Genomic DNA, 20638 nt, shown 5'->3' with positions numbered 1-20638 from the left:
GCGGGAGGGCTTCAAGGCAAAGGCCTGTGTCTGTCCACAGCGCACTTGCGGAGGAGGCTGAGGCCCTAGGCTCAAACTCTTGTAAACGCTCACCTTAAGCCCTCTGGATCTTGCAAACGCACAGGCCAGCGCGGAAAGCTGACAAAGAGCGCCAACTAGTGGCACCAGTGAGTTAGCACATGGGAAAACAGGGGCTCGGCTTTCTTCTCTTCCGGTGCCTGCTCCCAGCCTCCTTCCGGTCCGCACTCACCCGCCGCCCTGACAGTTCCCTCCTTTCAGAGGTAGAGCTGTGAAGCTGCGACCCCCCCCCCACCGCCCACCGGGGTCTCGGAGGAGCAGGATCAAACCTCAAGGTTTTTAATAAGAGCGCTCTCCTTTTGCTAGTTCAAGTAAAAAGAAAAAGAAAGAAAGAAAAACAAACAAAGACAATGAAATCCACTTTTTCCTATAAAAGTTTATTTGGTAAATTTTTTCCCCCAAGAAGTGGTCTGGATGCCTATTTCAATTATGTAGAGAACGGTAAGGAAGGGCAGTGTATAAAAATAACTTAAACACACATACTAGCCAACAAAGCAACACATCTCTCTGGTTGCAACTGCAGATAAACTTGCCCAAGATTTTTCCAGAGGCATTAAATAGTTTGTAGACAACGGGACAGACAGGCACGCACACACATACACATACACACACACACACACACACACACACACACACACACACACACACAGCTCAAGTATGTTTTCTGTGCATTTTAGCTAACTGCTACAGCTAAAGTGAAAACCTGGATTCCTGAGAGACCCTGAGGCGGGACCAAAGCCCGCATCATCATCAGAGCAAACCTTGGAGCGCGTGCTGTGATTTCCCCACCCAACCGTGCTAGTCCCCAGCCTGTCCCCTGTGGTGCTCCACTGACTAACAAAAGGTGCCTTTCTGACCTACTCAGCATTGTGTGGGCTTCTCAAAGCTGGGGCAGGCTGGCTTTGGCCTGGCTCCCTGTGCGTGCTGGGAAGGGTGAACGGGGTGAACTCAGAGCCACCCGGGCTGGGATTACATCTGGTTGATCCTTTGCCTCAGGGCTTGGAGCTCCCTCTCAATCTCGCCGGGGAGGTCAGCGTTGACTTGGTCTTCCAGGTACCTACTGATCTCCTCCACCTCCTCCTCCCAGAACTCCCTGGGGATCCCTAGCAGCTCCTTCATGTTGATGTGCCCCAGGCCTTTCAGGTTCAGGGCGTTTTCCTTAGGAATGTAGCCAATGGGCGTGAGCTCGGCGCTGTCCTCCCCTTCGATCCTGTTGAACATCCACTCGAGCACCCGAGAGTTCTCTCCAAAGCCCGGCCAGAGGAACTTGCCATCTCTGTCCTTCCGGAACCAGTTGACGTGGAAGATCTTGGGCAACTTGGCTGCTGGCCGGTGAGCCATGCTCAGCCAGTGGGCTAGGTATTTGCCGAAGTTGTAACCAAAGAAGGGCCGCATAGCAAAGGGGTCGTGCATGATGACCTTGCCTGTTGAGCAGAGGCCGCCATTTGCCTCCGGCTCCCTCAGGCCGGATTCTCTCTCCCCCTCCCTCCACGGCAGACACCAAGAAGAGGGCTTGGAGTGCCTTTCCCAGGGCTGGGGGCCCTGACTCTGACTCACCCTTGTGCTCTGCAGCAGCCGTGGCCTCTGATCTCATAGCTGCTCCCACGAACACGCCATGCTGCCAGCTGAGCGCTTCGTACACAAGCGGCACACCTTAAGCAGGGAGACAACGGTCCTTAGAGGCTTGGACATCCAAACTCTCTAGGACTGTTCAGCCAAGCAGTACCCCTTTTTGGATGAAGAAGTTTCACTCTGTAGCCCAGGATAGCCCCGAACTCGCAGTAATCCTCCTGCCTCAGCCACCCAAGTGCTAGGATTACATGTGTGAGCCGCCCTGCCTGACAAGCAGCATTTTCTGTTGAGTTAGTGTTACGTCTGCAGAGACAATAAACAGGAAGCCACTAAGCCCTTGTCACACCAGAGAGGTTTCTCAGTGAAGTGGCCTATGCTATCTCAGATCACAGATCCAGAAAGGCCACTGGGGAGTCAAAGGCTAGCCCTACATTTAAACTTGTCCAATTAATCTGTATATAGGGCAAGGGAGATCTTTGGAACCAGTTCGGAGAGAAAAGATTCCCTGGATTTCTTTGTATGGCCACACCCTAGGTTCCCAACCTGGACAGAAGTCTCACCTGCAGGTCTACGACCACCAAAGATGATGCCCTCGATGGGCACACCTTCTGGAGATTCCCAGGCAGGGTCAATGATGGGACACTGGCTGGCTGGGGTGCAGAATCTCGAGTTGGGATGGGCACAGGGTTCCTCTGCAAGAGAGGGGGAGAAATCCCTGAGCCTGGGGTCCAGATAGGTGGAGCCCACAATCTAGAGCCCGTGGCCCTGGAGGAGACTCACCATCCTGTGGTCTCCACTCCTTGTTCTTCCAGGAGGTGATGGTGACACCTGGGGCCAGCGGCTCATCGATCCCTTCCCAGTAAACGCCGCCATCGCTGGTCTCGGCCACGTTGGTGAAGATGGTGTTCTTCTGGATGGTCTTAATGGCGTTGGGATTGGTCTTCACTGAGGTGCCAGGAGCGACCCCGAAGAAGCCGTTTTCTGGGTTGATAGCCCGTAAGTTGCCTGGAAAGTCGAGGGCCACGGAAGGAGGTATGAATTGGAGCCGGGCTCACAGAGTTCCTCCCGCTTTGCCAGGCTGCCTCACCTGCTAACTTCCCCTTCTTTCTCCTCCCTCCCTAATCTGCACAACCATCCATTTTGATCCGCACCATAGTCACCTCAGGCTCCCGCAGCAGCGCCCCCCTTCACGTCTGCTGCAGCACAGTCTCGTTTCATTTCCTTATTTATTTTGCATGTGTGTGTACATGTGCATGGGGTGCGGTGTGAGTGTTCCAGGGCACATACATGTATGAAGGTCAGAGGAGTCAGCCCTCTCCTTCTGCCATCTAGGTCCTGGAAATCAAACCCAGGCCTTCGGGCGTGGCGGCAAGTGCCTTTACCCACAGAGTCAGACCCCCAGCTCTGCAGTTCCCTCCCAACAGATGCACGTGCGTAAGCAAACAGCTTCTCACAGTCCTGTCTACCCAGAAGGTCCTCACGAAATGCCTGCAGGTAACACGGCTGAGGCCTTGCTGACTCTGAACTCAAGCGCGCAATGCCCAGTGCCGGGCACTTAGGAGAAGTTGGAATATTTGGAACCAGTCACTCACCAAGGGTCATACCTGTCACCAACCAGACCTGGAGACTCACCTTGGGCATCAAACTTCATCCAGGCAATGTCATCACCCACACACTCGACTTTCCACCCGGGGAGGGTGGGGTTCATCATGGCCAGGTTGGTCTTCCCACAGGCGCTAGGGAAAGCTGCGGCCAGATATTTCTTCTTGCCTTCAGGGTTGGTCACGCCCAGGATCTGCAGGGATAAAGATCACATTCAAATCTCTAACCCTTGACGTGCACTTAGGGAGCTATCACAAGAAAGCCCATTACTCTGTGTCATTCCCACAGTAAAAGAGAAAGACGAGAGTGTGTGTTTGCAACTGGAACATGGCCTGTCTTTCAAATGAACAGAGGGGGGCAGAGGGGGCAGGGAATGAAAAGGAAGAGGTGTGGAACGAGAGGAGAGGGGAAGGGAGAGGAGGAGACGGGAGGAGACGAGGAAAGATTGAGATAGCCCTGTTATCAAGAAATGCAGATCTGCGCCGGGCGGTGGTGGCGCATGCCTTTAATTCCAGCACTCAGGAGGCAGAGGCAGGCGGATCTCTGTGAGTTTGAGGCCAGCCTGGTCTACAAGAGCTAGTTCCAGGACAGCTTCCAAAACAATACAGAGAAACCCTGTCTCAAACCGCCCCCCCCAAAAATAAAAGAAATGCAGATCTGTGGTCCCTCCTGCCCCAGAGGTCTGGGAATGCCCCTGGGGTCTCCCCAAAGGTAGATCCTCAGATCTAGTCCTTGGGTGTCAGGGTTAGCTGATGAGTTGCAAAAAGAATAAAATCTCCAAGGTCACTGTTGTTCCAGTGTGCCTGAGCCCCTCTCAAACTGACACACGCACGCACACTGCCTTGCCTAGCGTCACCTTGGTATTCCCCGACTCTGCCCTCAAGTCCTCAGGTGGAAGAAGAAACTTGCCACGGCTCTCCTTTGCCCCCCCCCCCGCCCTCCAGATCTCTGCCCGCTGCTCACCAGCATGTGCTCTGCCAGCCACCCTTCCTCCTTGGCCAGCCGGCTGGCGATCCGCAGGGCGAAGCATTTCTTCCCCAGCAGCGAGTTCCCGCCATATCCGCTTCCGTAGGAGATGATCTCCCTGCGGTCCGGGAGGTGGGCGATCAGTGTCAGCTCCGGGTTGCAGGGCCAGTTGTTGACCAGAGGCTCTGAAAAAAAAAAAAAACAAGCACCCGTGAGTGCACGGGTGGGCGCTGCTGCTCAGGTCTCAGGGCTGGCCCGGAACCAGCTGTGGAGCCGAGAACGGCATGGAACGTCTGGTCCTCCCGACTCCACCCCCTGAATGCTGGGGGTGATCGGGCCTCTCTCTCCAGGTTCGGTTTACCTGGTGTCTGGGATCGAGCTCAGGCCTCGTGCGTGCGTGCGTGCTAGGCAAGCACTTCACCCGCCGAGCCACACCCCCAGCCCTCCACTTAGACTTTTGATTTGGAAAGAGCACACTTACTTTTTAAGGGAAGAGGGCACCCCACAGAGTGGAGGCACTTGACAAACTCCCCACTGCCTAGGGCCTCCAAGACAGCTGTCCCCATCCGTGTCATGATCCGCATACTGGCCACCACGTAGGGTGAGTCTGTCAGCTCTATGCCAATTTTGGCCAGAGGTGAGCCCAGTGGCCCCATGCTGAAAGGGACGACATACATGGTGCGACCTGCAGAGACGGATGGGTGGAGTGGGGAAGACGTTACAGAGGCTCACAAGGCGTCCTCACACCAACTTCCTGGAGGTACCCAGAGTCTCCCGCGTCATGTCCTGTTGGCCACCAGACTCTGGTTTGCCAAAATTAAAGTTTTCATCACCCTCCCATTTGGTTGCACTAAAGCTGCTTTAAGTTCTGTTTAAACTATTTTCTGTTTTATCTGTTTGATATTACTTATTGAGCCTGAGGCCTTGCAGATTCTAGGCAAGCCCTCTACACTGAACAGCACCCCTGTTCAGTTGTTATTTTGAGACAAAGTGTAAGCCGCCCAGGCTGCAAGTTTGAATCCTCCTGCCTCAGTTTCTCAGTGTCTGGGATGACAGGCCCGAGCCACCAGGACTAGCAGAGAGCACTCTAATATCCCTGTGTCACCATCCCCCCAACAGCACCGGGAAGTACTTTTTCATATCTGGCCATCCTATGCAGCGTGGGCCACCATTAGGAACATCAACTATGTGAAGCTTGGGGTTCAGGGCCCCTCACCTTTCATGCACCCCGGGAACCTGGCGTTGAAAGCTTTCTCAAAGTCCCCTTCGGACATCCAGCGGCCCAGCTGGCTGAGGCCGGTTTTGGGGATGGGCACTGTGTCTCTCTGCTCTTGGGTGATGATGACCGTCTTGCTTTCAATCCTGGCTACATCCCTGGGGTCAGTCAGAGCCAGCCAACTAAAAAGAAAAAGAGACAGATGTTATTTCAGCAAAGCGTCCTTAGGGATGGACCCCTCTTGCCCACGTCAGGGTCTTCCAAGTCTAGCAGGACACAAGGACACTAGCCAAGCCCCTCAAATATGGGAGCCAAGTCAACAGGGACTTGATCAGGTTGACATTTGCTAGACCGTGAGCTGGCCCTGGGGAAAGGGACTTCTTCCATGGTTATCGAGACTCTGGTGATTGTATTAAGTTTCTCAGGCATTTGCTAATGACTCCGCCCTGGGGAAAGGGACTGTCTTCCATGGTTATGGAGAATCTGGTGGCTGGCTATGAAACCTCACAGGGTGTCTGGACTCTGGTGATTGTATTAAGTTTCTCAGGCATTTGCTAGGACTCCGATAACGACACTGGGGATGCTGTGGCCTAAGGGGACTCACCAATTGTCATATTTCCTCAGCTTGCGGATGATGCCCTCCTCCTGCATGTGGTCCAGCAAGCGCCCATACTCCTCTTCAGAGCCGTCACAGATGTGGATATGCTCCGGCTGGCACAGCTGGGCACTGGCTTCCACGAACTCCCTCACTGCCTGAGACAGGCTGTCGAGGCTGCCCTGGATGACCTTGGCAGAGAAGTCCAGCCCGTTGTGCAGTTGAGGAGGCATGTTTGCACCTGTGTGAGAGAGCAGGGATTCCTGGGTCACCTGAAACAGAAAAAAGAAGCTCCTGAACAGTGACTCCCATGGGCTCCTTCCAGACCCTTCTTAGACTTTGCATGGGTTGTACGTGGCCAGGGAGCTGTGGTCGTCAGGGTACAGGAAGTGAGCCATCCCATCGCCGATGTTTTAAGAAAGGCTAATGAGACGAAATGACTCTACCTACCTTCCTTCCTTCCTTCCTTCCTTCCTTCCGGAAGGCCTGGGTCAGAGATGGGAGGGTGCTTTGCCGGATTTTCCCTGTTGACCGAGGGCGTGTCCCAGAGGGAAGGCCGCCTGTGCCTGATAGCCAGCCTCCTCGCCTTAAATACTATGCAGAAGGGTGGACAGCCCGGCCTCTCAGCTGTACCCGGAGGCTCGCCTCTGACGTAAGCGGCAGGCCTTTGGATCATAGCCACAGTCAGCAAGGTTTGGAACCAACTTAACACAATAAACCCCAGGAAGATAATGATTGAACTCCGTGTTGTTAATGAATGTTGGGAGGCCTCAGGCCCCTCTGTCTGCCATAGTGATTCCTTACACAACATTTGATTGACTAAACTTTGACCCTGCCTCTTGCTGATGCAAACTACAGTCCCTTTTCTTGATCGGTAGGTAGAGGTCAAGGACAGGGTTAGCTGGGGCACCTCCTGGACTTCATATGTTGCTGGCAGCACATTTTGTGTGCCAGTGGCTGCTGGTTGTCAAAACACTGTGAGGTGTCACCCTCATGGTCAAAGGTCATGAGAAGAAAACTCTAGCTCTGAGACACTCACCTTCGAGACAAATATCTGTTAACAGCCCAGTTAGCTGGAGCCTGGTGGATTCTCTGGCTACTCCAGAGGGTATGGGCTGCCTCAGGCTTTGTTGTAGGGGGACAAGGCCTGGCACAGCCATCACTAATACAAGCATACTGCTCCCTGCTTTCGAGTTTCATGTCAGCTCATTCTTTACTACTGCCGAAGTGGAAAGATGACAACTCTGGGTGCAGGCGGGGAAACTGAGGCAGAAGGATCAATTAGCGGGCCCCAGCTGGCTGGTTAGAGCCAGAAGGCTGTGCGTACAGTCAGCTACAGAGTACCACGGGGCCCCTTGTAAAGTACCATTGCCTTTTCTAGACCTTCAGCACGTTCTTCAGGAAGTTCTGGGCTAGACACAGTCACCCTTGCCGCTGCCTGGATACTTCTTGCCAGTCTGGGAGTCTAGGGAAAAGAAGGGGGGGCTTGGCAGTTCTCCTGGGTCACACTTGAGCAGCAAGACCTTTGTCACAGTCGTGAAGAATCCTCTCTGCAACCCACAGACCTTCATTCCAATTGAAAGAGCCTCGAGCTCGCTAGTTTAGAGAGAAGTGAGCGAGAAGGCAATGGAAACAGGCCAATGGCCAGGCCCAGCTGCCCACAGCTGGCCCCAGAGGAGATTGCAGGGGGTTGGCCCACAGGCAACTCTGTGACTCGCATTACTGAGGCCTGTGTCAGATTGGAGGCGCATTTAAGGGCCATCCAGGCAGAGCCCTTTGGGGCTCGGCTCACTCTGCAAGGCTGTGTGATAGCGTTTGCCTCCTGCACCCAAATCACCACTTCTCCCAGGTTCATTGCGGGGGGGGGCTTTTCACGTCAGTGCAGAGGAAGGTGCTTCCTACTCTGGTCTCCAAGACTGCTCATGAGGAGGGGGGTGGCCTCACCCTAAGCACACTGTGTTGTGTCTAAACCCAGCCTGTGTGTCTGGTTCAGTAGCCAACAGGCCTTTCTCCGAGTGGGCCAAACCAGCCATTCTTCTAGTGTGCACTTCCTCTGCTCTTCATGGCCAAGCCCCATTCCGTTGCTAGGTGTGAGTTCCTGGAAGGCTGAGTTGAAAACAACCCGGAGACCAGAGCTGGGGTCCTGCACACATCCGAGGTACCTCTGCTGTGCATCTTCTGCGAGGGACATAGCTAGTCCAGTGATGGTGGAGGAGCAGGGATCCCCATGACCTTCCAATGAGTCTGTACCCCACATGCACTGTACAGGGAGGCAGTGGCACCCGTGCCATGCCTCGTCAAAATGTCACAAGGCAGGTAGATGCTGGGCTACAAAATGACCTGGAGGTTCATGGTCCTCCAGAAGAATTGAGATACAAACAGAAGGTAAAGTGTCCTCACCCCAGCCGAGGGCACCTGGGGACCCGTGCTTCCTTTTCTTTGGTGGTTTCTGGCCCACAAGAGGCCTCACGGGGCAGCCCTCCTGCCCCCTCCCCAGGGAGGGTTGTGAAGCAGCTCACCTTCCTACTGCTTCATCTTGAATAAACCTCCAAGGAAATCCTAGGAGCTGATCTCCAGCTGCCCTGCTGTGGTTCCCAGAGAGTCCTGAGCCCATTTATGGGGATGCTCAGTGCTTGGACAAGTGGGGGCCAGGACCTCCCACTGGGTGGGAATTTCTCATGTGGTTTCTCACACAGACGTGTGGAGACCCCCACGCCCCCAGACGTAAGCCCACGTTTCCTTAAGTCAGGACAGCTTTCTGCCAAGTGTGCACTTCCTTCCCAATGTAAAGCTGCTTTGGAGAGAAAAGAGGGAGTCCAGACACCCAGAAACAGATTCAAAATTAGCCAGCATTCTCTAGAGTAAAAGAACTTAATATATATGTTATACATGTGTATGGAATTTTTTTTTTTTTGGTTTTTTGAGACAAGGTTTCTCTGTGGTTTTGGAGGCTATTTTGGAACTTGCTCTAGTAGACCAGGCTGGTCTCCAACTCACAGAGATGCACCTGCCTCTGCCTCCCCAGTGCTGGGATTAAAGGTGTGCGCCCGACTCGTGTATGGGATTTTTTGAAATGACTTACAGCCATCCCAACAATGGTTAGCTGTGAATGGAAAGTCCAAGACTCCAGTAGTTGCTCTGTTCATGAGGCAGGATGTCTCAGCTGGTCTTCTGTCCATGAGGCAGGATGTCTCAGCTGGTCTTCTGTACGTGCAGGGATCCTGAAGAAGTAGGCTGTAAGGTCAGCGAAGGGATAGGTGTGCTGACCAGTCAAGGACAGACAGACAAACAGCAATAGCTTCCTTCTTCCACTGTCCTTATACAGGCTTCCAGCAGAAGGCGCAGCCGGCATCAAAGGTGGATGTCTTTACGGGAGGTGATGGCACATGAGTTTAATCCCAGCGCTCAAGAGGCAGAGGCAGGAGGATCTCTGTGAGTAGTTCAAGGACAGCCTGGTCTACAGAGTGAGTTCCAGGACAACCAGGGCAATCAGAGAAACCAAAGAGAGAGAGAGAGAGAGAGAGAGAGAGAGAGAGAGAGAGAGAGAGAGAGAGAGAGAGAGAGAGAGAGAACCCCTGCCAGGTATGGTGTAATCTAATACCCAGGCAGCAGAGGCAGGAGGATGGTGAGTTTGATCCATACAGTGGTCCTGTGGGGGGAAAAGGCTGCATACACTTGACCCGTCGCCATGGCCACAGCCCACATCCTGTGGGAACATCAGTGACTGTATTTGCATCCAGACTAGGATCAATAATGATGACACAGACAGTGGCTATGGACTCTGAGGTCACAAGAGCCTTCCCAGATGTGCTTATACATGTCCCCAGGGGAGATAGACCGACATGGCTGACCCATACATTTAAGGAGTCATTTAAACCCAAGGACCCTGAGTCTCCGAGCATGGTCTGGCTCTCCTCATGCCCCTGGCCTTCTGGGCAGGTCAAAGGGAAGTTGTTGCCCAAAGAGTGCTGGGCAGTGCTGCAGCCTGGTCGTTTCTCCAGGCAGACTGCCTCCAGGACTCTGGAAGAGGGCGGCAGAAAGTCTCACAGAATAGAGCAGTCAAGAAGCAGTCTGAAGGCCATGGCTGTGCCTCTGTTGGTAGAGTACTTTACTAGAATGCACAAAGTCCTGGGTTCAATCCCCAGCACCCCATAAATTAGACATGGTGGTACACACCTGTGATCCCAGCATTTGGGAGGTGGATGCAGGAGGATTGGACATTCAAGGTCACCCTTTGCTACATAGTAAGTTCAATATCAGACAGAGTGGCACGAGACCCTGCCTCAAAAAAAAAGGCAATCTAGCCCTGGCCAGGTCCCACCAAAATGCAACAGCTGTGATAGATAGATAGGTAGGTAGGTAGATAGATAGATAGATAGATAGATAGATAGATAGATAGATAGACAGACAGACAGACAGACAGACAGAGGCTATAGGCAGTGACTATATGCCAGGCAAATCAGAAAAAGAAGCACCATGTGGAGTCCCCTGTGCAGAAATCTGATGAGTGATGAGTGACTAGGGCATGCTTTACAAGCTTTGGTTTCCTGGAGGCCAACAAAAGAGCATGTAACCCACAGCAGAGCCTCCTCTGTGTTTGGAAACTAGAGGAGTCAGGGGCTGTAGATTTGAGATGGCACCCTCAGGGCTGGGGTATCCCACCAAGCCTCCTCCAGAGGAGACCAGAGAGACGTTCTTAGTGTCCCCTTCATTCACAGAACCTGACTCCCCCAGTGTAACCTTCCGGCTTTCACTCCAGGTCTTGGTGTGTGAAGGATTTTACACCTAGGAAATCTACTCATCAACCAGGGTTCGAGCCTTGCCCTCCGTCTCCCCAAGCTGCACCTCTCACTCTTAGACCACAAGCCCCCAGGTCACCTTTCCCGTGGATGGAGGGGTGCCTCCCTCCCTACATGGATAGCAAGGTAAGGCAGCTACCAAGAGGCCACTCTGTTCAGGGACCTGAGCTCCTAGGGACTCCTACTGGCAAAGCTAAGGCTAACTGTTTTTGTTTGTTTGTTTGTTGTTGCTGTTGTTTTTCTAGATGGAAGCAAGAAACAGTGTGGATCGCACACACCAGAGCCAAAGGCGTCTTCACAATCCCCTGAGATCTCTACTGCACGTGGGCTCCTGGAGGGGCACCTGGCTGGCCTTTCGGTGGAAGTTCCCGACAGCAGGAAAACACTGCAGCCTGGAATCATCACCAGGGTGATTCAGGTCATCCACCTCAACTGTGTTTGTCAGGGACAAATATTTAGATGTTCTCTCTGCAGCCTGGTTGGTTTGCGGGGGAGATTTACCATTGAATGAATGGTGAATTGAAAAAAAAAATCTCTAACACATCTCCTAGGTCCGTCCCCCTCTAGATGTTTGAATTTCATCTCTTTAAAAAACAGACAAAACAAAAAACAAAAAAACAAAAGCCCAGCACTTGGGAGGCAGAGGCAGGTAGATCTCTGTCAGAGTTCGAGGCCAGCCTGGTCTACAAAGTGAGTTCCAGGACAGCCAGGGCAAACAGGGAAACCCTGTCACGAAAAACAAAAGCAAGCAAACAAACAAATCCCCAAGAGTGCCCTGGCTCATCCTGTCTTCTTTTATTACACGGCCCATGTCTGGGGAGGTCAGAGGACAGCTTACAGGGGCCTGGTCTTTCCACGCTGTGAGACGTGGGGATTAACCTCGGCTAGTCAGCCTGGGCCACAAATGCCCTACTGTTCTAAGTCTCCGCCAGCTCTGCTTGCATGAAATCTAGAACAAAGAAATGAATAACGAAATCTAAGACTAAAGCACCTCACTCAGGGCTCAGGACTGAGGTGTGAATTTTGCAGCAGAGGTGGACCAGTAGATGTGCAGATCTCCGGCTGTTAGAGCCTCCCGGGATGAGATTTCTCCATTGCTGACTCTTGGAACAGGGGATTCCCAAGACCCTTGTTTTGTCTGAGTCTGTGGTACTGAGGGGTCAAGTCCATGGCTTCTTCCATGCCAGAGAAGCACAGGCCACCTGACCCCTACCTCCAGTTCTTAATGGTCTCTTCTTTTGGAGACAGGAGTTGCTCTGTAGCCCAGACTAGTCCCGAACCCACAGACCTCCTGCCTCTGACTCTTCAGTGCAGGGATTATGGGGGTGTGCTCCACATCAGGCCTTGTAAATTTTCTTGTGATTCCCCATCAGGCTGGATGTCAGGGTAAATGGCAGAATCCCACCATGCCAGATAGCTATGCTCTGGGCCTCACCATCACATGTCACCCGAGTCCATGAACAACCTGGCCCTCGGAGCTCAACGTCACTTCTGTGTGGTGCTGTCCGTCAGCTAACACAGTCACTAGGGTCGGGGGACTCTTCTTCAGTTTAAGCACACGCAAGCAAACAGAGGGTTTCATTTTGAGATCGCCACACTCCTTGCCTTGGGACCCTTGACCCTGGCTTTTCTGTTTGCAGCTAAGAAGTTCAGAGAAGATGAGGTCTATACAGTCTGCAGGGACCAGGATCACCCAGTCAGAATGAGGTCTACACGGTCTGCAGGGACCAGGGTCACCCAGTCAGAATGAGGTCTACACAGTCTGCAGGGACCAGAACTACCCACTCAGAATGGGGTCTACCCAGTCTTCAGGGACCAGGACCCTGAGACCTAGGGCAAACTCCCCCAGATTCTTTGTTCCCCCAGAAGTCTGCCCATGCCGTATCCTGCCTGACAGTACCATGCAGTATTGAGAGCAGCTATAAACTCCAAGGTCATTTCCGCTTGTAAAGGTCTGTCCCTTTGCCACAGAATACTGTTCCGACTTCTAATGCCCAGCTTCTCTCTCGCCTGCTTAGCACAGTGGGCCACATGTTTGCTCTTCTTGCTGCTGGAGACTTGAGAGAGATGCGTCTTTCTGTCTCCCCCCTCCCCTTTATGAGATAAAATTTCGTTTCACAGGCCAGGCTAGCCTCAACCTTACAACTCTCCTGCCACAGTTTCCCAAGTAATGGAACTCTAGGTATGGGCCACCACAGCGGGTTAGGGGGATGTCTTTCGTTTGGTGTTCATGGGCCGCTGAGGACCCTTCCTGTATGTCATCAGGAACGCGCAGCTTCGATAACCAGAAAAGACTGGAAAAGAACAAAACGAAAAGTTCAAGTCTGTGCTAATTAGCCCAGCCTCGCCTTGTTCTCGCCTTCTGTTTGCCTGTTCCCGCACAAAGGGAAGTAGATTTTCACCTAAAATCTCCCTGCTCCCAATTATCCTGAGCCTTAGTTTCCACGTGGCTTCCCCTGCAGACGACTCCGCATAAACCTCGCTTTGCTTGGAATGCTTCCAGATGCACACAGTCAGGGCTTACACAAGAGCCGTGAGATACAGCCTTGTAGGGTCTTTTAGGAGGCTGGACGGCTGGCTGAGACTGCAGACCGTCTTGGCAGACAGAAAGGGGCCCCTTTTAACTCCAGCAACGCCCCCGGGGCAATTCTCCTGGCCCTTTGGTTTGTGATGGAAGTCTCTCTTGACTTCACAGATATCAAGTGAGTCCAGTTTCTGAAAGTTGACATCAAAGATGGGAATCAGTTGTCACTGAGAATAGGAGCAAACACATTCCCCAAGAAACCATCACAGTGCCAGCCAGAACATGGGCAAGAAGAACTAATTGCACAGCTACCACAAAAAAAAAAAAAAATCCAACGCTTTTATTCTGCAGGGAGAAAATGGATCTACTTTAGGGTGCAGTTAGCTCTGTTGGAGGATGATAATTGCTTGGGAACTGAACGCACCCCTTCCCCGAACTCCCTCATAAGCAGGCACTCTTCCCCGCTTGCCCGGGACCTGCTGCTCAGAAAAAAAAAGTATCTTTTCTGATCCATGCTGAGAAGAATATTTAAAACTCAGTAAGTCGGGTGCACTCTGTCAGCTCCTCTACTGACAGGGGCAGAATTTGCACGGCCCAGGTTGAAGGACACACGGCCCAGGCTGGAGATCTGGCCACCAAGACTGGGGAAACGCTGGGGCTTGCGCTTTAGAAACCAGAAATGCTTCCCAGTTGGACACAGCGGATATCGGGCACCCAGGGACGGCTGTGTTCACAGCTGGAGGCTGAAGGCTGAAGCAGACTGTTCACACAGACAAACACACTCCTAATTTGCCTGGCAAACGACCGGAGTCTGATGAGAAAACATGCCAACCAAGTACCCATTCTCCAAAACTTCGAGGAGGCAGCCACACAAGATCAAGGACAACGGAAGAGAGAAACTCGCGTTTTGCGGGAAGAGCAGAAAAGCAGCTGTAACTGCAGCCCGCAGCGCAGACAGGATGTCTGTCTTCTCATGTATCCGGTATTTCAAACAGCAAGGAGGACTCGGGGCCCCGGGTACCTGTTCGGTGTCATCCACACGTGATCTGTAGTGCTTTTCAGGTCACATCTGCCCTATCATTTTCTACGGAAAATACGCTTGGTCCCAAGGAGCCTTGGGCCAAGAGGCCACATTCTGAATCCTTTGTCCTGTCCAGCACCCACAAAGCCAGGGTGCCTTCTGGAGCCCAGTTCCTGTTCTGGGAGCCCCACCCCCAGCTCACAGGCCTCTGGCCCTCCCCCCAGCTCTCAGGGAAGTATATCAGCCATTGGAAACTTCTTTTTAGAAATGGGACGAAGGGGTCGGGGTAAAGCATGAGGACCTGAGTTCTAATCCTAACCCCACACAAAAGCCCAGCACAACAGCGCACACCTGTGTTCTTAACACAAGAGAAGAGGAGGCAGGGACCCCTGGGGCTCAGCGGCCAGCCAGTCTAGCCCAGTTCATAAACTCCAGGGTTATCTGAGAGACTCTGTCTCGAAAACTAAGGTAAGAAGCAGTAGAGGAAGACACCAGTGCTGACACTGACTGTGTGCGTGCACACACACACACACACGCGCACACACACACACACACACGATTGCATATAAACATGTACACACACACACTCAACCCAGTGCTGACACTGACTGTGTGCGTGCACACACACACACACACACACACACACACACACGATTGCATATAAACATGTACACACACACACTCAACCAGCCACAAAGCAAGGGAGACTGGATTTACTCCACAGTGGCAAATGGAAAGTTGAGGTGTTTGGGTCAAAACATTTTTTATAAACATACACTTTTAAAAGGTGGATTCCTAGGGTGGTGGTGGCGCACTCCTTTAATTCCAGCACTCAGGAGGCAGAGGCAGGAGGATCTCAGTGAGTTCAAAGCCAGCCTGGTCTACAAAGTGAGTTCCAGGACACCCAGGACTGTTGTTACACAGAGAAACCCTGTCTCAAAAATAAACAAACAAAAAAAGATGGATCCATCGAGCTGTGTGGCCCTTTCGGCGCATGTGCTGAATGTGAGAGGCAAGCTTCAGAAAACAATCTTCACTTTTTCATTGCTTCAGAAAATAATCTTCACTTTCTCATTGTTTAGTTTCATATGGTGAGGTGGGGAGTTGTTTATTTGCTTGTTTTGTTTTACTTTGGTCTGGTCTGGTCCTTGGCACAGTCTCACTGTAGCTCTGGCTAGTGTGGAGTTGAAACTTGCAGAGTTCTGCCTGCCTCTGCCTCCTGAACTAAAGGCATGCGCCACCACACCCAGACTTAAAAAATACCTTCACTTTTTGATTTTAAAGTTCAACTTCATGTGTTTCTTGGGTCCATTTAGAATCTCATGTTTCTGAGACTGACTTCTTTTAAAGAAAAGTTTTTTATTTTAGGTTTTGATCGGCACATAATAACCCATACACTTAGAGCTGCCCCCCAACACACACACAGTTGGGGTGGAAGTCTCAGGCATCCTTGTGTGGGGTCCTCACAGACCCCACTTAGAGAGAGAGAGAGAGAGAGAGAGAGAGAGAGAGAGAGAGAGAGAGAGCAGGTGCAGTAATTCCTTCACAGGAGACCATGTCTCAAGTACCACCCGTGAATTACTAATGATAAATTCTTTGTGGGGGGGGAAACTTTTTGGACTGTCTTTGATGTACTTTTAACAATTGGGAGCCATCCTCATCAGGCAGCTTCTCAGGGCTGTCACATTATTTAAATGAGAGCCTAGCTGACATTTGCAGATGAATGTGCTCGGTGGAAACTAAAAAGATATGTTCTGAGCTTTGATGGGCGCCGTTCGGGCTTTAAAAATAAAAGCTTTGAGCACTTTAATTTGGGAGTGACTTACCACAGTTGAGTACAGAGATGGAGAACGCTCCCAACCACCGTGAAAAAGAACAGAGGAAAAAGTTTTATGCTTCACGACAAACAGACAAATGTTCCACAAGTGACATTTGCAGGGAACGGGTGGTGGGGACGCTGTGCTCAAAATATACTTAGAATCGCTTTGCTCCTCATTGTTCGTTATGTGTCTAATTATTCTAGTTACGGGCTTGTCAAAGAAAGTTTTGCGTGACACGTGTTGTTCCTTAAGGAGAGAAAAAGCAAGCTGGAGATGAAACCTGACTTTGCAGAAGGAGTTGAGGCTGCCAGGGCATGAACATGGGGACCCCAGTGTCATGGTGCAGACACAGGCTGGCCAGGGATATTGGCATCACTCCACCCCACATCCAGAGTCCTGGCTCCTCAGGTTGAGAGAATCACGGGAAAGCAAGCTCAGAGACAGGCCGATCGGATCCTGGCTGTCCGCCTCAGCACAGTTTGGAGACCCGTTCCCCCCTTTTCTGATGGTGGCCATCCCTTGAGAGCTGCGACGAGCACAGAATACTTCAAAATCAACTCCCCATTTGTGAGTTGGCCTCGTCCCTGAGCCAGCCTTGCGCCCACTAAAGCTCTTTGTACTGCCGTTTCCGCCTGGCACGCCCTTCCTGGTTTCTGCAGGTGGAGCGCCGCCATTTCTGCATTTCCCAGCCCTTCCAACATACTGCTCTCACTGTTTTCCCGCCCATTCGTTTCTGTTTGTCAGCCTCTTTTTATACCTTTGTTCATTTTTGAAGGATTTTATCTTTATCTTTAATTGTGTGTATATGTGTGCGTGAATGTGGGTTTGCACACGTGAATGCAGGCGCCCCCCCCCCAGGAGCTAGAGTTGCGGGCAGCTGTGAGCCTTTGTGAGCGCTGAGAACCAGGTCCTCTGCAATAGCAGCATTGCATGAACTGCTGTGCCTTCTACTAGCTTCTGCTTTAAAAAAAATTTACATCTGTGTGTGTGTGTGTGTGTGTGTGTGTGTGTGTGTGTGTGTGATGTACTCCTGGAGGTCAGAGGACATCTTGAGGAGTCGGTTCTCTACTGCTATGTGGGTCCCGGGGATCAATCTCAAGTTGCCAGGCTTGGCAGCAGGCGCCTTCACCCACCGAGCCATCTATCTCACAGCCCTGACTTTAGCTTCTTCTCAGCTTGCCTGGTTTAACACAGTACCAGCTTAGGACTGCTAGCCACGCCCACGCCCGGGCCCACGCCCACACTACACGCCACCACCTGTGGTGATTCTGGGGTTGTTATAGGAACAACAGAGCCACTGTGGGTCATTAGATGGCAAGGGTCAAGGATGTTCTGACCCCCTACAGGGAGCGAACTGGTCACGGAAAGGCTGTCCCCATCACTAGAGAGGCCCTGAAATTTCAGACCTTTGAACTTTTGGGGGGATGCTGGGAGTATACGCATCGGAAGAAACACAAGGACCTCTGCGGGCTATGTAGAGTCACCCGAACTCTTTCCCACCTGAATGCAGTACCCGCAACTGGTTACCTTCAGCACCTGCGCATGAGGCTGGCCTGCTGCTCATTTTACGGTTCGTTCATGTGTTTGAGATGAACAGTTTTCTGCATCCCCTCTCACTGGCCAAGCACATCAGAAGACTCTCAGAGTCAGGAAGGAGTGTGCTAGGGTGGGGGGCTACTTAACCTCATCTTTCACAGAAGTTAAATCAGTCACCATTCACCACGTGCCAGCTGACTGCCTTCTCTGGTCACTATTCATTCATTCATTAAACATTCAGGGTCATTTACCATCTGAAAAGAGAGGTGATAGCAGGGACACCGGCTTGTGGCAGAAGTCCACAATGGGAACCTGAATGAGCCACTTGAGAAAAAGTTTTTCAATATGAGAAGTACCAAAATGAAGGGGAAAAAAAACCAACCACAATTGTGATGGTAAATTACAATATGCTAATATGTAAGAAAGGCAATTATACATTCATCACTTGCTATGAAGTGGTTATTACAATAGTGAGGTATTACAAAATTGATATGGTTATTATAAAATAATAGGGAATTTATCTTATCTTTTTTTGCATTAAGAGATAATAAAATTACTCTCTGAAAACAAATTATGCCTTCCTTTGTCTTCATGAAACATTAGCTAGGCCTGGACAGCACTCTAGAAACTTCCTTTGTTTTGCCAGGTGTGTCTTTCATCAGGAACTTGCCCAGAAGCTGCTGGGCCAGCTGGTACTCCAAGCTCTTGTTTCTGACAGGTCAGACAGACAAAAGGCTTCAAGGTCCTCTACACAGGAAGCATAGAGGACATCTTCCAACATGCTAGTCACCGTACACTTGCTTTCAAAGGAAACATCCATTTTCCATCTGGTCAGAACCTCTGAGACATGGACAGACCCTTCCAGAAGGCATTGCTGGGGCAAGGAAAGTCCTCTGAAGGGCACAGGATGCATAGCAGGTCTGGGGCAGGGAGACGCTTCTCTAGATGCCTCTCTCTCCATGACCCCACAGATGAGCTGCTGTGAGAACCTAGCGTTCATCCTGACTGCGCCTTTGTCAGCGTCTGAGCTTGCTTTAGTCTCGGACCGCATGGAAACACGGGCTTTGCTTGGGCCGTGAGTGAGCGCCCAAGGAAGCCCCTGCTAAAGGAGAGGAAAGAAAGCCACCAAATGCCGAAGACATAATGTCCCCTTTCAATGTACCAAGTGCCGTGAAACCCTCCCTGGAAATGGAGCGTGGGCTTGGGCCCCTGAACCACCTCAGGGGCTTGGAAGCACACTGAGGAGGAAGCGAGGAGTGGGGGTCAGACACAGGAATCACATCACATGTAAGACAAGGAGCAAGCTGTGTGCCTGAAACAGAGAGCTGAGATCCCGGGGACTCTGTGTTCTCACTCTGAACAGGGCATCCAGGAGACCCAGGTGCACGCTCCAAGCCTCACCTCAGCCCTGTATCCCAGCAACACGTGCAAACTTTACCAAGTCTCCACTAGTCTGTCCCCCCGCCCCCGTCACCACATCAGTGCAATCCACACCCCGGGACCCTCTGGTGGCGATGCCCCCTGCAGAGTTCTGCTCCCAGACTGTCTGATTGTGTTTCCCAAACCAAGTACACTGGCAATTTGTCTGGCTGCTTAATTCCTCCTAAGACAAAGTGACAGGCTCCTGCCTGCTCCCCCTCTGTGTTGGCTTTTATCCTTTCTTTCTTTATTTTTCCATTTCGCCCACTCTTCCCCGTTGCTCAGTCTCCCCACTGCGTTCAACTGTCACTCCGGTATTAGCCCACTGTCTGCCTGGCAGCCCACAATTACACACTTATTTTATTACTTAGTTTCCCACCCTGAGATGGTGAGTCATCCCCCAACCTTTCTTGCTGTAACAAACTCCTCTTCTGCTTCCCTTCCTCCCTGACAGCCTGCTCACCCCGTAACTTCCAGAAGTCAGAGTCTGCTCGCACCCGTGTCACCGCAGTGAGACAGGACAGGGTTAGCTGTGGCTCTGAGCCTGCATGGCCTTGTTTCCCACCCAAGCAATTGATCTGAAGAAATGAAGTGCTGAATTCTGTGTTCTCAGGTCCCCTGGGATCAAAACACAGATGATAAGGAGGACTCGAGAAGGTCAGGGAAGTGATACATTGGTCCTGTGGGCAGATCTTGGACCAAGACAAGCCAGGGCACTCCTTTCTGGAGCCCAGATTCCACTAAAGACTGTCACCAGATTGCAGAGATGATGCTAATGTCCAGCCCCAAACAACCAAGCATGGGACTTCTGGGTGTTTTCAAGGGACAATCCTAAGAGAAACCAGAGACGACTTTCCAGTGTTTTTGCATTTAATTTATTAACTGAGGAGGTCAAACAATTTGTAGGGGTTACCTCTCTTTCCACCTCATGGGTCCCAGGGCTTGAACTCGGGTCTTCAGGACGGGCAGCAGGAGCCTTTATCGACAGAGTCCGCTCATTGGCAAGGGTGTGTCTCTTTGAAAGTATCTGAAACACCAAAAGTTACATAAGAAGTTCTCTGTGTGGGAGCCAGCATGGAGTTGTCTCTGAGGGAAGGTGGGAAAGAGAATCTGGAAGAGGAGGGTCTGAAAGCTGGAGAGATCCATGGGTCTCTTGCCATGTTTACCAATATTTGCAGAAGAAAACAGATTTGGGCTAAGACTGGGGCGTCGTCTTCAGGCTCCAGAGCCCAAGCCCTTCCCAGCATCCGCGATACCTGATGAGCCGCCAGTTCAGAGGACAGTGCAGGTCGCAGAGAGGCTTTGAAACACACAAACATGCAGAGTGAGACGCTGAACTGCAGGCCAGTTAGCCCCCCCCCCCTTCACGGTCAGCGCCCCCCCTGAATTAACAAGTCGTGAAAGTAAACGCCAAATACCCAGCGAAGACCTAAATGCAGTAGGTAGTCACAGTGCCTAACCGGAATCTTAGGGTTGAGAACGCAGGGTCT

General features: G+C 51.7%; 1 protein-coding gene across 1 annotated transcript; it reads right to left on the bottom strand.

Annotated features, from left to right (window-relative positions):
* Window positions 1–434: 434 nt before the first annotated feature.
* Window positions 435–6262, bottom strand: Pck1 (phosphoenolpyruvate carboxykinase 1). Its single transcript, XM_005074472.4, has 9 exons — window positions 6039–6262; window positions 5435–5616; window positions 4700–4903; window positions 4216–4403; window positions 3283–3445; window positions 2431–2655; window positions 2211–2342; window positions 1636–1731; window positions 435–1502 (listed from the first exon to the last, which is right to left on the bottom strand). Exons 1-9 carry the CDS (start codon window positions 6260–6262, stop codon window positions 1048–1050), a joined length of 1869 nt encoding a protein of 622 aa, XP_005074529.1. The 3' UTR covers window positions 435–1047.
* Window positions 6263–20638: the final 14376 nt, after the last annotated feature.

This window comes from Mesocricetus auratus, unplaced genomic scaffold, assembly GCF_017639785.1.
Source record: "Mesocricetus auratus isolate SY011 unplaced genomic scaffold, BCM_Maur_2.0 Super-Scaffold_100028, whole genome shotgun sequence".
Lineage (NCBI taxonomy): Eukaryota > Metazoa > Chordata > Mammalia > Rodentia > Cricetidae > Mesocricetus > Mesocricetus auratus.
This window is presented reverse-complemented; position numbering and strand designations above follow the sequence as displayed.